At 52.7% G+C, this 13,911-nt stretch overlaps 1 protein-coding gene and 1 pseudogene across 1 annotated transcript; one reads left to right on the plus strand and one right to left on the minus strand.

Annotated features, from left to right (window-relative positions):
• The first annotated feature begins 1,435 nt into the window (after positions 1 to 1,435).
• LOC147959033 (uncharacterized) lies at positions 1,436 to 3,127 on the plus strand (annotated as a pseudogene).
• An 8,847-nt stretch (positions 3,128 to 11,974) lies between these two features.
• Positions 11,975 to 12,828, minus strand: LOC147959034 (uncharacterized). Its single transcript, XM_087532424.1, has 2 exons — positions 12,550 to 12,828; positions 11,975 to 12,499 (listed from the first exon to the last, which is right to left on the minus strand). Exons 1-2 carry the CDS (start codon positions 12,826 to 12,828, stop codon positions 11,975 to 11,977), a joined length of 804 nt encoding a protein of 267 aa, XP_087388550.1.
• Between the last annotated feature and the right edge of the window lie 1,083 nt (positions 12,829 to 13,911).

The raw sequence follows: 13,911 nt of genomic DNA on the forward strand, positions 1-13,911 counted from the left end.
GGTTATTTGCACGTGAAATATGATAGAGATGGACAAACGGTAAAGTAGGTATTTTTGGTTTATGGAATGGAAAGTAAAAGATTGCAAAAGAAAGTAAATAGGAAACTAGAATTGTAGATCGGAAACTTGTATGATGGAAAATAGACCCGGGGCCATAGGTTTCACTAGAGACTTCTCTCAAGATAGAAATTATTATGGTGGGTGGCCAAATTACTACCGAGCAAATGATAGAAAAGCGCAAAGTTATGACGATATCTAAGGCAATGATCATGAACATAGGCATCACGTCCGTGTCAAGTAGACCGAAACAATTCTGCATCTACTACTATTACTCCACACATCGGCCGCTATCCAGCATGCATCTAGAGTATTAAGTTCATAAAGAACAGAGTAACGCCTTAAGCAAGATGACATGATGTAGAGGAATTAACACAAGCAATATGATGAGAACCCCATCTTTTTATCCTCGATAGCAACAATACAATATGTTCCTTGCTGCCCCTACTGTCACTGGGAAAGGACACCGCAAGATTGAACCCAAAGCTAAGCACTTCTCCCATTGCAAGAAAAACCAATCTAGTTGGCCAAACCAACTCGATAGTTTGAAGAGACTTGCAAATATATCAAATCATGCATAAAAGAATTCAGAGGAGATTCAAATAATATTCATAGATAAGATGATCATAAATCCACAATTCATTGGATCTCAGCAAACACACCACAAAAGAGTATTACATCGAATAGATCTCCAAGAACATCAAGGGGAACTTTGTATTGAGAATGAAAGAGAGAGAAGAAGCCATCAAGCTACTAACTATGGACCCGTAGGTCTGTGGTAAACTACTCACGCTTCATTGGAGAGGCAATGGTCTTGATGTAGAAGCCCTCCGTGATCGAATCCCCCTTCGGCAGGATGCCGAAAAAGGCCCCAAGATGGGATCTCATGGGTAGAGAAGGTTGCGGCGGTGGAAAAGTGGTTTCGTGGCTCCCCTGGATGTTTTTGGGGTATAAGAGTATATATAGGAGGAAGATCTAGGTCAGGAGGTCACCGAGGGGCCCACAAGGTTGTGGGGCGCACCCCACCCCCTGGGCGCGCCCTCCACCCTTGTGGCCGCCTCACGGCTCTTCTAACTTGCACTCCAAGTCTCCTGGGTGTCTTCTGGTCCAAGAAAAATCATCTCGAAAGTTTTATTCCGTTTGGACTCCGTTTGATATTCCTTTTCTGCAGAACTCTAAAACAAGGAAAAACAGAAACTGGCACTGGGCTGTAGGTTAATAGGTTAGTCCCAAAAATCATATAAAATAGCATATTAATGCATATAAAACATCCAAAATAGATAATATAATAGCATGGAACAATCAAAAATTATAGATACGTTGAAGACGTATCAATATGTCAGATGTGGCTCAAGAGCAAACCAACGAAGTTGTGTGTATGCCGATTGTGATTGAAGAGCAAAGTGAAGAACCAATATTCTCTATGTCGAATGTGTCCATAGAGCAAACTGAAGATGTGTCACCGCCATCGCCACCGGTTTATGATTTTAGTCATCTTAAACATGATCCTGGGGAAAGGTTACCCATTGTAAGTATCAATGATCAAGATGCAACTCGAAGAGCATATATCCTTAAAAACCCATTCAAACCTTATGCACATAACTTTAAAAAAAGAACAACTAGGAGTAGAGAACATTCATTCAATCCTTTGTGGCTTCATAATCATAGTTGGCTTGAATATAGTATCAAGAAGAAATCTGCATTTTGCTTTGTATGTTACTTGCTCAAAGAGAGAAAAACTAGTGCTAACGGTACTAATGCATTTACTAATGGTGGTTGGAGTAATTGGAATAGACAGGATGCTCTTCTTAAGCATGTTGGTTGCGTTACAAGTGTGCACAATACAGCTCAAGAGAGATATAGTTTATTTCTAAATCCTCGTGCAGCAATTGATGATCTTTATGTGAAGGTAAATAGTGAGTATGAACGTCTTTACAAGATGAGGTTGAAGTATTCACTTAGATTCTTGTAGTTTCTTCTTCATCAAGGATTGGCATTTCGTGGGCATGATGAAAGTGAACTGTCTAGCAATAGAGGAAACTTCCATGATCTATTGAAGTGGCTTGCAGCAAATAGTGAGGAGGCGAATAATTATGTTTTGAAGAATGCACCAGGTAACTGCAAATTGACTTCTCATCAGATACAACATTAGCTTATTCAATGTTGTGCAGTACTTACTAGAAAGCATATTATTTATCAACTTGGTGATGAGCACTATGCTATTCTAGTTGACGAGTCTAGTAATTTATCACATAAAGAACAACTAGCTTTGTGCTTGCATTTTGTTGATAAAGTAGGAAGGCCATGTGAGCACTTTCTTGGAGTTGTTCACGTAAGTGACACTACTTCATTGTCACTTAAGGAAGCAATTACAACTTTACTTACTGATCATGGTTTGACTATAACTCAAATTCGTGGGCAAGGATATGACGGGGCTAGTAATATGAGAGGGGAAATTAACGTACTGAAAACATTGATCATGAAGGAGTCACCTTCTGCCTATTATATTCATTACTTTGCACATCAACTCCAGCTAGTTATTGTTGCTGTTGCCAAGGGAAATGATGATTCTGTGTGGTTTTTTGATCGAGTGTCTTTATTACTGAATGTTATTGGAGTGTCTTGTAAGCGTCATGACATGCTTCGAGATGCTAGACTTCACAATATCATGAAACTACTTGAATGTGGTGAGTTACAAACTGGGAGTGGTTTGAATCAAGAGATGGGGTTACCTAGGCCTGGTGATACTTGGTGGGGCTCTCATTACAAAATTGTTCTCAACATTATTGCTATGTATCCCACAATTCGTGATGTGCTCATAACTCTTGGACAAGATGCTGCACAAAGAAGTGATTGGCCCAAAATTCATACTATTGTTGGAGTGTTTGAGTCATTTGACTTTATTTTCAATGCACACTTGATGCTTGTTATTCTTGGATACACAAGTGATTTGTCTGATTGTTTGCAAAGAAGATACCAAGATATTCTTACTGCAATGGCACTTGTTAGAACTGCAAAAGGTAGAATACAAGAACTTAGGTCTAATGGGTGGGAGGTATTTCTGCAATAGGTCACACTATTTTGTAACAAGCATGGCATTCAAGTTCCTATAGTGGAAGATAATTATGTGCCTTATGGAAGATCAACATCGTTTGCTTGACCCCGAACAAATGATGATCACTTTAGAAGAGAAGTTTTTCTTGGAGTCATTGATCAAATTAGTCACGAGCTTGAAAATCGGTTTGATGAGATCAATATGGAATTGCTATCTTGTATGTCTGCTTTGAATCCTGCTGACTCATTTGCTACTTTTGATAAACAAAAGGTATGCAAACTTGCTTCTAAAATTTGTATTGCTTCCAAAATTGCTAATGAATCTCTTCAACTCATTTATTTTTGTTGATGCAAACTATGTACGAAGACTTGCTGAATTTTATCCCAAAGACTTTTCAAGTGCCGACTTGATACACCTTGAACTACAACTTGATAACAATAGTGATAACATGAGAAATGATGAGAACTTCCAAGGCCTTGGAAATCTTGTTGATCTCTCAGTTAAGCTTGTTCAAACATGGAGACACATAGTGTCGCGGGAAATCACGGCCACCTATGGGACCAGGAGGCCCCTTGCTGGTTCGGCAGGGGGGCGTCGCATTGCACAAAGAGCACACAAGCGTGGGGATGCACGACAGAGATCACACAGGAAGTTTTACCCAGGTTCGGGCCACCGTGAGGCATAAAACCCTATTCTTGCTTTGGTGGATTGATGGTGGAAAGGTGGTGGTGAAGTGTAGTACACTTGCCCGGCAGGGGTTGCCTTAGGGCAGCAGCGACTACGCGCGTATGGGGTGTGAGTTATCCAACCTTCTAAACCTTTCTACGGTTTCCATGGGCCTCCTTTTATAGATCAAGGGGTTACCACAATGGCAAAGTAGTCATTATGCACTGATAAGATAGCAAACAGTGCTATCATACCTAACTCTGCGGGCTGACAAGGCGCATTAAATGCACCCCTCAACGTCACATCATTGGTTGCCCGGCAAGGCTTGCTGGGCCGTCTTGCCAGCTTCACGCCTGCTTGCTTGACATGTCGCAGGACGGGTTTCATCTACGGGTTTTTCCTGTAGGGAGTGGCTGCCACTTAGTCACTCTGTAGCTTGACATCGCACTGATCGATGATGTGAGTCGTGGTGGAATGGTTGGTGAGGTGGTTTTGCCTACATGAGTCCTAGCAGGCCCTGCCGGGACGCCTTGGCTGTCAGCTTCTAAGTGTGACCTCGCCCCTTGCCGGGCTCGCCTGCCCGGCAAGGGGGGCCTTTCCTTCGATGGTGTTTTGCTTCTTTGGCTTGATCTTGGTTCCTCTAATCTGCATGTTGATCTGACTTGGGTTGGTGCTTCGATCTTGTTACAGTGCTTGTGCCTAGTCTGGGCAATAGACCTAGGGTTTGTTGCACCGACAGAAGACCCCGGGCCTGCCCCGAACGCGGTGCCGAGCATCATCGGGGTAGGGCCTAATAACTGCACAGGCGGGGTTGCTGTAGAGGCTGGTCTCTTGAGGTCTTTTTTGCTTCTTCATTAGTCTTGATTCTGGGCCAGTTTCCGGTTTCTCCACGCGTCATGCGCAAAGCTGCGGAAGAACTTCAATCATGGCCCACGGATTTTTCTCGCCCCATGATCACAGGGTGGAAACTGCCATCTCACTCGCCTCCTGTTTCACACATACCTGCCACGTGCTCTGCATGCATTGGGTGTCATAGGTGGTGGATGCGGAGGGAATGGGAAGGCGTGCCATGGCCAAAAACCAAGCGCTGGTGGTTGGAGCAAAGGGTCGGCCTTGATTCTCAAAGCCACATAGGGTGCAGAGAGGCCGTATTGGAGGAGCGGGGCGGCCATTTCCTGTATGAGGAGGCAGCCCCCGCCCCGCCTCCTATAAAAAGGGATAGGGCGGTGCCTCTTTGCACACAGTTCTTCTCCTTCTTCTTCTCCGCAATCCTTCCCTTCCGATCATGGTGAGAGGGCGAGGGCACGGCAGTGTCCAGGTGACGACGAGGGCTTCTTCTCAACAGCGTGTCCTTCCTCCTCCAGATCCTGCGGTGGCGGAGCCCACCGCAAGGGAAGGAGTAAGGAGATGAGGCCGAGGCCGCCACGGTGCTCGAGGAGTAGGAGGACGGGGCGGTGCCTTGGCAGCGCACCCACCGGCGGTTCCTCCCCCGATGGAAGGCCACGGTAGGGACCAACCTCGGGAATTCATCATCAGGTTGTGCAAACCCTTGTGTGGTCATGTTCGCCTTCCAACCCCTTTGCGTGAAGGAGATCGAACAAGCACACGCTCTGAGGCTGTACATGAGTGGCTGTGGGAATGGAGGTATGAGGGTTGATGTCGACTTCCCTGCCCCTCATGTAATGTACCTCTGCCGCGGCTGGAAGACCTTCGTCCGTGCTCACGGATTCTTGGAGGGGCACGTTCTCCAGTTCAAATTAATGGAGAACGGCCTGCTCTCCGTCAAGATCTTCAAGCGCTCGGGAGGTCACTTAGGGTGCTGCACGGAGAGCTCGACCGATGACAAAAGCTCCTCCTTGAGTGAAAGCGATGAGGAGGATACTGACGGCAATGACAACGACAGCGGGCGGGGGAGTGATGACTCTGACTCCGGATGATCGCCGCCTGCCCCACCTTCATTAGGCGGCAGCACCATCATCTGCATCCGCATCTTCTTCCCGACAGTGCGATTTGCCGGGGAGTTGGATTCAGAGGTTCGGATGGTGCTCCCAGGCACCTCTAGCAGGCTTCCTCTCGGGCTACAGCTCTGTGAGCCCTGCCGAGTCCTGCTGGCCTTGGTGGAGGTGGTCAACGGGGTCGCCTTTGTCGGATTTCGGGTTCCGGCAAAACCCTTGAGGTTCGAACACAGGGGTGCGCACAAAGATCTCTCCCGCTCTCTAGCTCGCACACTCCACGATCTCACGGCCTAGCTCGACAAACCCAAAGAACACGAGACACAAGATTTATACTGGTTTGGGCCACCATTGTGGTGTAATATCCTACTCCAGTGTGGTGTGGTGGATGCCTCTTGGGCTGAGGATGAATAGTTACAAGAGAAGAACAGCCTCGTGAGGTGAGGTGTTCTTGTGCTTGGTGAGTTGATGCTCTCTCTCTCTCTGATCCGCCCCCTTGCTATGGTGGTGGCTAGTCCTATTTATAGAGGCCCTGGTCCTCTTCCCAAATATTGAGCGGGAAGGGATCCCACAATGGCCAAATTCAAAGTGAGACAACTAGTACAAGCTATCCTGACAAAAGTAGTGTTCGCCTGCCAAAGGCTCTGGTGGTGACGCCGTCTTGGGCTCCACGGTGACCTCCGTCCTGCTGTCCTGCTGGTCTTGGTCTTGTTGCACTGATATGGAAACCTTTGCCTGATGCCTCGAGACTCCTCGCCTGCTCTTGCCCCTTTAGCACCAAAGAGGAAATGAGGACGTTGCGCGCGCTGGCGCCCGCCTGGCTCCAGTCATTATAGCTTGCGTCACACAAACCTCGCGAGGTGTCCCTTGCCTTGGTCTCTCCGCCCCTCGCGAGCCAACCTGGTGAGACCGCCCCTGAGGAGGTCTTGCGTCGTCCACCTCGCGAGGCTTGGTCCCTCGCGAGGGTCTTGAGTGTTTGCTGGTGAAGATGGGATGTACAGGGCCGCTGGTGGAGCCACGCTGTGGGCCGCAGGCAGGCAAGTCTGGGGACTCCCGTTCCCAGAACACCGACAGTAGCCCCCGGGCCCAAGGTGCGCTCGGGCTTGGCTTCGAGGTGAAGCCAAAAGGGGCAAGTGCGGAGCGCCGCGGGCCCCAACAGCCTGCGGCCACGGTTGACGCGTGGCGATTGATTGGACGTGGGCGTCTCCGTTCCCCATGCTGCCTCGGCAACTGCCCGACTTGACGGGTCCTTGCTTCATGCAGAAAAAGATCATTATTACCTTAGATCATGGAGGCCAGCGGTTGGCCTCCCCTTGGCTATAAATGGGTAGAGGGGCGGAGCCCCTGTCGCCCATCTCTTCCTTTGCTTCTCCCGCTCATTCACCTTCCTTGCTTCACTGCCAGCAGCGACACCCATGGCGCCTACAAAGAGGCTCTCGGCGGCGGAGAAGGCGAAGGCTTGCCAGGAGGGGCCCGGCTCACCGCCGCCCAAGAGGGGGCGCGGCCGTCCCCGCAAGTACCCTACGACCCCCGCTGTGGCCCCTGGGGGCCGCGGTGGCACCTCTTCGCGTGGTGGTGGTTGCCCGAGTCGTGGTAGCCCTGTCGATGAAGGGAGGCACGCCATGGTCGCGCGGCCGCCCAGGCGGCGCTTCCACTCAGCGGAAGTGCTGCCGGAGTTCATCATGTGGTCAGAGAACGCGGCCGGCACTTGGCTTCATCTCCCGTGTTTCTTTGTTGGCGAGCTGCCAGCCATAGGTCCAAGCGGTCTTTGGCTGCAGGCACACGACTGCTGCAGCAAGGCTTCGTGGGTCGCGGTCGAGGTCTCCGCCGCAGGCAACGCAGTCCTGGCCCGCGGCTGGCAGACATTCGCCCTCGCGCGCGGGCTGGGCAAGCGGTGTGCCCTCCACTTCAAGTACTATGGCGATGCGTCCCTCTTCGTGAGGGTATTTGGGGAAGATGGTCGCCGCATCGGGTGTTGCCCTAAGAACAACGAAGGCGACGAGGGGCTCAGCCTTGGCGATGGCTGCGACGAGAGTGATGGCGGGCCTGCCCTCGGCGCCGGCCAGGTCTTGTCCAGCTACGGCGAATCTTCTTCCGGCAACAGCTCCAGCAGTGGCGGTTACGACCAGCCGCCATGCCACCACGCCCGCTTTGAAGGTGGCAGCGGGTCGTCTTGTCGCCGCGCTCCGGTGAAGCGCGAGGAGGGGTCTGGCTGAGCTGAGGAGAGCGCCACGGGCCCGTCCTCACGACCTGCCGCGGGAGCATGTTCCGCTTTTGTTTCATTCTTCCTTTCCTCCCTGCATTAGAGAGAGACAAGTATGGGGCCCTGCTAGGGCGTGCAACAATTACGATTTCTAAGTGGTTGTGCTATGTTTATCATTCATGTATTGTGTTGCAGCGTCATGTTTTATGTATGCGCGTAGGAATAACTTAGCTTGATGCGCGTAAAGTAGGTTCCGCCTCGCAAGACGCGCGTTCCTCAATGCCTGACGAGGCCTCCTATGCTTGGAAGGCACCCGAGAACTGCAAAAATTCGTTAGGGAATCCTTATTCTTCCGGATCCTGGTCGTAGGCACTGCCGGCCGTAACCCAGTGCTTCGCATCGCAGTACCCGGGGGGCACATATTGAGAGGGATGCCCTAGCTTGCGAGCTGGAGCGAGGGTGCCTTGCGAAAGACAAGAAAACGAAAATGCTTACGAGGATGCTCACGGGGGCGCCTGTCCAGCCCCCTAAGCGAGGCACGCGAGGGAGAGAACGGGTCAAAAACGAGGAACCAAGGCCAGAAAAGGAGGCACAAGGCAAATGGAACTAGGCCAGCAAGGAACACCAGAAAGCAAATTCTCACTTAAAAGGGGGGGGGGGCAAACCAACTGCGGAAAGCAAATTAAAAGCCGCATCTGGCACCTAGTCTAGTCTTCTTGTCTTCTCACCAGCGCGGAGCTAAGTGCTGCTACTAGGCGTGGGAGGGAGCCCCTGAGGGCCGAGGGCGGCACTCCTGAGACTCCGGGGCATGTACAACCCCACTCATTATTACGTGAGAGTGTGACGAGCGGAGATTCTTCATAGGCACCGGGCTTTGCTTCATGGGTAGTACTTCCAGAGGTGTTGAATGTTTCAGGCATTCTGGATGGGGATCCCGTCTTGTGTCTCCAAGCGCGCGGCGCCAGGCCTGGAGATGTGGGCGACCTGAAGTGGGCCCTCCCACATGGGCGAGAGCTTGTGCAGCCCTTCCCTGGAGAGCACCCGCCTCAGGACAAGATCACCCACCTCGAGTGTCCTGGAGCGGATGCTGCTGCAGTGGTACCGCCGCAGCGCCTGCTGGTACCTCGCAGCTCGGAGCGAGGCTTCACGGCGGCGTTCCTCCCCTAGCATGAGATCCATCCCCCACATGGCGTCCTCCTGCATTTCATGAAACACCAGGACCCGCGCGGAGTGATGCTTTACCTCGTGCGGGAGAACCGCTTCTCCTCTGTAGACGAGGAAGAACGGGGTCTCGCCTGTCGGCCTGGTGGCGGTGGTGCGGATGGACCACAGCACAGACTAGAGCTCGTTGTGCCAGCCCCTGACGCAGGCCTCGAGCTTCTTCTTGAAGGTCCTTGTCTTGAGACCCCTCAGGACCTCCGCGTTGGCGCGTTCGGCCAGGCCGTTGCTCCTGGGATGCGCCATGGAGGCGTAGCAGATCTGCGTTCCAAGGTTAACACAATATGTTCTGAAGAGAATGCTAGTGAACTGTGAGCCGTTGTCGGTGATGATGCGATTAGGTACCCCAAATCGGCTTATGAGGCCCTTGATGAACTTGATTGCTGACCTAGCTGAGATGGTGCGGACAGCTTCCACTTCCGCCCACTTGATGAATTTGTCAATGGCGACGTAGAGGTAGCGGTATCCTCCAGGCGCTCGAGGGAACGGGCCCAGGATATCCAGCCCCCAGACCATGAACGGCCATGAGAGCGGGATAGTCTGGAGGCCCTGAGCCGTCTAGTGGATCTGCTTGGCATGGAACTGGCAGGCCCCGCAGGATTTCACCAGCTCGGCCGCATCGTTGAGTGCCGTGGGCCAGTAGAACCCGCTGCGGAAAGCCTTGCCGACCAGGGTGTGCAACGACGAGTGGTTCAAACAGTCTCTGCCATGTATGTCAGCCAGCAACTCTTTCCCCTGTTCCCTGGAAATGCATCGCAAAGAAACATCATTTGGCCGCTTCTTGTATAGCTCACCATCCTGATTGTAGTACGTCGTAGCCTGCCGGGCTACATGCTCCGTGTCTTCCTCCTTCTCCGGCAATGTGCCTTGCGTCAGGTACACCTTGAACTCCTCGATTCAGCACCCCTCCTGAGGCTCAAGTGCTAAGAGGAGGCGCGCTCCTGACGTCGGGCCGCAGGCGGGGGCTCCCGAGGCTGGTGGCTGGGGGAGTTCCTCCTGAGATGGCGTCGGCTCCGCAGGCAGAGGTGCTGCCGAAGGCTTGAAGAGACACTCCTCGAAGATGCCAGGCTCTTGGGGCTGTCACTTGGATGCTCTTCTGGTGATGTCGTCGGCCTCTTTGTTGGTGCCATGGGGCGCATGCTGTAGCTCCAGTCCCAAGAACTGCTTCTCCATCTTGCGTACCTCTGCGAGGTATGCCTCCATGTGCTCATCCTTTGGCTCGTACACCTTGTTGGAGAAATTGATGAGGAGCTGCGAGTCTCCCTTGACAGTGAGGCGTTTCACCCCTAGGGCCACCGCAGCTTTGAGGCTGGCGATGAGACCCTCATACTCCGCGATGTTGTTGGAGACCTTCTCGCCCCGCTGGAAGCAGAGCTGCACGGTGTAGTAAAGTTTGTCCTGAGTGGGCGAGATGAGCACGGCTCCAGTCCCCGCGCCTTGGAGTGCAAACGCTCCATCAAAGTACATGACCCAGCCATCCGGTGCTTCACTCCCTGGCGAGAGGGATCGGTTCTCGCCTGCTTCGAGCTCCGGGGTATCAGTCCATTCTACCACAAAGTCGGCGAGCGCAGCCCCCTTGATGACCCAGGTTGTGCTGAACTCCAAGTCAACCGCTTGCAGCTCGATGTTCCATTCGGCGACCCTTCCTATAGCATTGGGACTTCTAAGCACTCTCTCCAATGGGTAAGCTTAGACGACCTTGATGGAGTGACCTTGGAAGTAGTGGCGCAGCTTGCGCGAGGCCACCAGGAGCACGAGCAAGAGCTTCTGAGGCATGGGGTATCGTGCCCTTGCATCTCGCAGCACTATGCTGATGAAGTACACTGGGTGCTCGACAAGGGTAGGAGAGATGACGGAGTTTCTAGCTCCTGGGGACTGTGGTGCTTCTTGTGGGTCTCCAGATCCTGGGGCTTGATGACTGGCTGAGGCAGCCGCTGTCTAAGGAGCATCGCCTTGGTGCTGACCTGCCTCATCCGGCGTGGCGACTCCGCTTGACGGGTCCTTGACCTCGGGCTCCTCCCTGAGGGCCACCAGCGCCGCGCTGGTCGAGTGGGGTGTGGAAGACAGGTAGAGTACCAAGGGCTTGCAAGGACGAGGCGCCACCATCACCGGCGGGCTGGTCAATTATCTCTTGAGGTCTTGAAATGCCAGGTCGGCCTCGGGGGTCCACTCAAATGGACCCTTCTTCTTCATCAGCTTGAAAAACGGCAAGGCGCGCTCCCCTAACTTGGAGATGAAGCGCCCCAACAAAGTCACGCAGCCTGCGAGCTTCTGCATCTCCTTGAGGTTTTGCGGTGGGATCATGTCTTCGATTGCCTTGACCTTCTCCGGGTTGGCCTCGATCCCCCTGTGAGACACGAAGAAGACCAGCAGCTTGCCCGAAGGGACACCAAACACGCAATTCTCCGGGTTGTGCCACAGGTCAACCTGGCGTAGGCTCGCGAAGGTTTCCTCTAGGTCCTGAATCAGAGTTCTTGCCTCCCGAGACTTCACCACAATGTCGTCGATGTAGGGCTCAGCATTTCTCCTGATCTTCTGCCCCAAGGAGATGTGCATCACTCGCTGGAAGGTCGCTCCTGCGTTGCGTAGTCCGAATGGCATGCAAGTGTAGCAGTATACCCCACATGGGGTCAGGAAAGATGTTTTCTCCTCATCTTCCACCGCCATCTTGATCTGGTGATAGCCTGAGAACGCATCTAGGAAACATAGTAGATCACACTCGGCGGTGGAGTCGACAACCTGGTTGATGCACGGCAACGGGAACATGTCTTGAGGGCAAGCCTTGTTGAGGTTGGTGAAGTCGACACACATGCGCTCCTTCCCTCATTTCTTCGGCACGACGACCAGATTCGCTAGCCACTCTGGGTACCGGACTTCGCAAATGACACCCGCTGCCTCCAGCTTGCGGGTTTCCTGAACGATGAAGCACTGCTTCTCTGTTGACTGCCGCCTTGCCCTCTGCTTCACAGGGCGCACGTTGGGGCATACCCTCAGATGATGCTCGATCACTCTTCTCGGAACCCCGGCCAGCTGCTTGGGTTCCCAGGAGAATACTTCCTTGTTCGCCCGCAAGAAATCCACCAACTCTTTTTCTTGATCTGGGGCGAGATCGGCACCTATGGTAAAGGTGGCGCTAGAGGCCCCGTCCTCGTCGACCGGTATCTGCTTCGTCCTGGCTTGACCCTGAGTGAACAACTGCTTCTTCTTGGCCGACGCAACCCCCTTGGTTCTGGACACTACCTTGTCAGCTGGGAAAGCTGCTGCCGTGGCCCTGAAGGCAAGCTTGAGGGCCGCTACGGCTTCCTTGGTGTCTCCGGCCACGGTGAGGATGTCCTTGCTTCCTGGCATCTTCATGAGGTTGTAGGCAGGATGAGTGGCTGCCATGAACTGGGCAGCGCCGGGTACCCGAGGATTGTGTTGTACGGCAAGCTGATGCAGGCAATGTCGAAGTCGATCAGCTTGATGAGGTAGTTGTCGCATGTGCCGAAAGTCACGGGGAGACGGATCTGCCCCAGGGGGTCGGAGGAGCCACCGCCGACCCCAGAGAAAGGCCTGCTGGGGCGGAGCCACTCAAGTGGTACGTGAAGGAGGCTGAAAGCCTCCACGAAGAGCACATTGAGGCCGGCGCCGCCGTCGATGAGGGTCTTAGTAATGGCTACGACGCAGATGGTGGGCATGCAAAGCATCAAAAGCACGCCCGAGCCGACGGTGGTGACTGCTGATCCCCCGAGTTGAAGGTCAGGTCGGTATTGGGTGCCGCCCAACCCGGGGGAGCCCCCTGCCGTGTGGAGATGGCGCTGATCTGGCGAAAGAACGACTTGGCGTGATGATCCGAGGGCGGCGCCTGCGAGCCACCGAGGAGATCCGCGACAACTGGGGGTGCTGGTCCTCCGAAGCGCGCGATGAAGAGGTCACGCAGCTCCTCCCAGGAGGCCACAGAAGATTTCGACAGCTGGAGGAGCCAGGTGCGTGGCACGCCAACCAGGGCCATTGGGAGCCAATTGGCCAAGAATTTACCGTCGCCCCCGGCCTCCAAGACAGCCTCCTCGTACGCCAGCAGGAAGGCTGCCGGACCCGCTGCACCATGTCACGACCGGTTTTCCGGACATAAATTTCCAGAAAATGGCCGTTGTGCTCCTGTCACGACCGGTTTTCCGGACATAAATTTCCAGAAAATGGCCGTTGTGCTCACCAGCCCCAGGATTACTATTAGCTAATGAGGCACCAACTTGTTACAGAAATTCCAAGCAAAAGTACAAAATGTGTAGTACAAGACCATTGTGGCCTATGAGTACATCAAATGGTTTTCTAGTGGTCGATGGCGGAAGCGGTTTGTGAATCATCAGTGTATGGGACTCCATTTCCCACGGGAACAGCTGACCAGGTTAACTCCTATCTTCGCGAGGCTGCTATCACCGTTGCTTAGTTTCCGGGGCTGTCACCGCAACGCTCCTCTCCATGCAGAAATCTGGCCAAGACAATAGCCAGGGACAAGCCAGTGAGTACTTTGAATGTACTCGCAAACATTATGAACACTGGGATAATATAATTGATAATCATGCACTGAAATATTCTATGATCACATCGTCAGTCACAAATAAAATATCTTTTATGCATGCAAGCAGGTTATTTATATGCAACATGAATAAGCAATAATGGAGTGGGAAATAAAATGCCGCAGTCGGGCGTCTGTGCGACACCACATAAAGGGCTTACAAAGTAAATAAATAACAAGCAATGCCATAGTCGGGCGTCTAAGC

The sequence above is a fragment of the Triticum urartu genome, chromosome 7A, assembly GCF_056163025.1.
Source record: "Triticum urartu cultivar PI428250 chromosome 7A, HENAU_Tu73, whole genome shotgun sequence".
NCBI classification, from domain to species: Eukaryota; Viridiplantae; Streptophyta; class Magnoliopsida; order Poales; family Poaceae; genus Triticum; species Triticum urartu.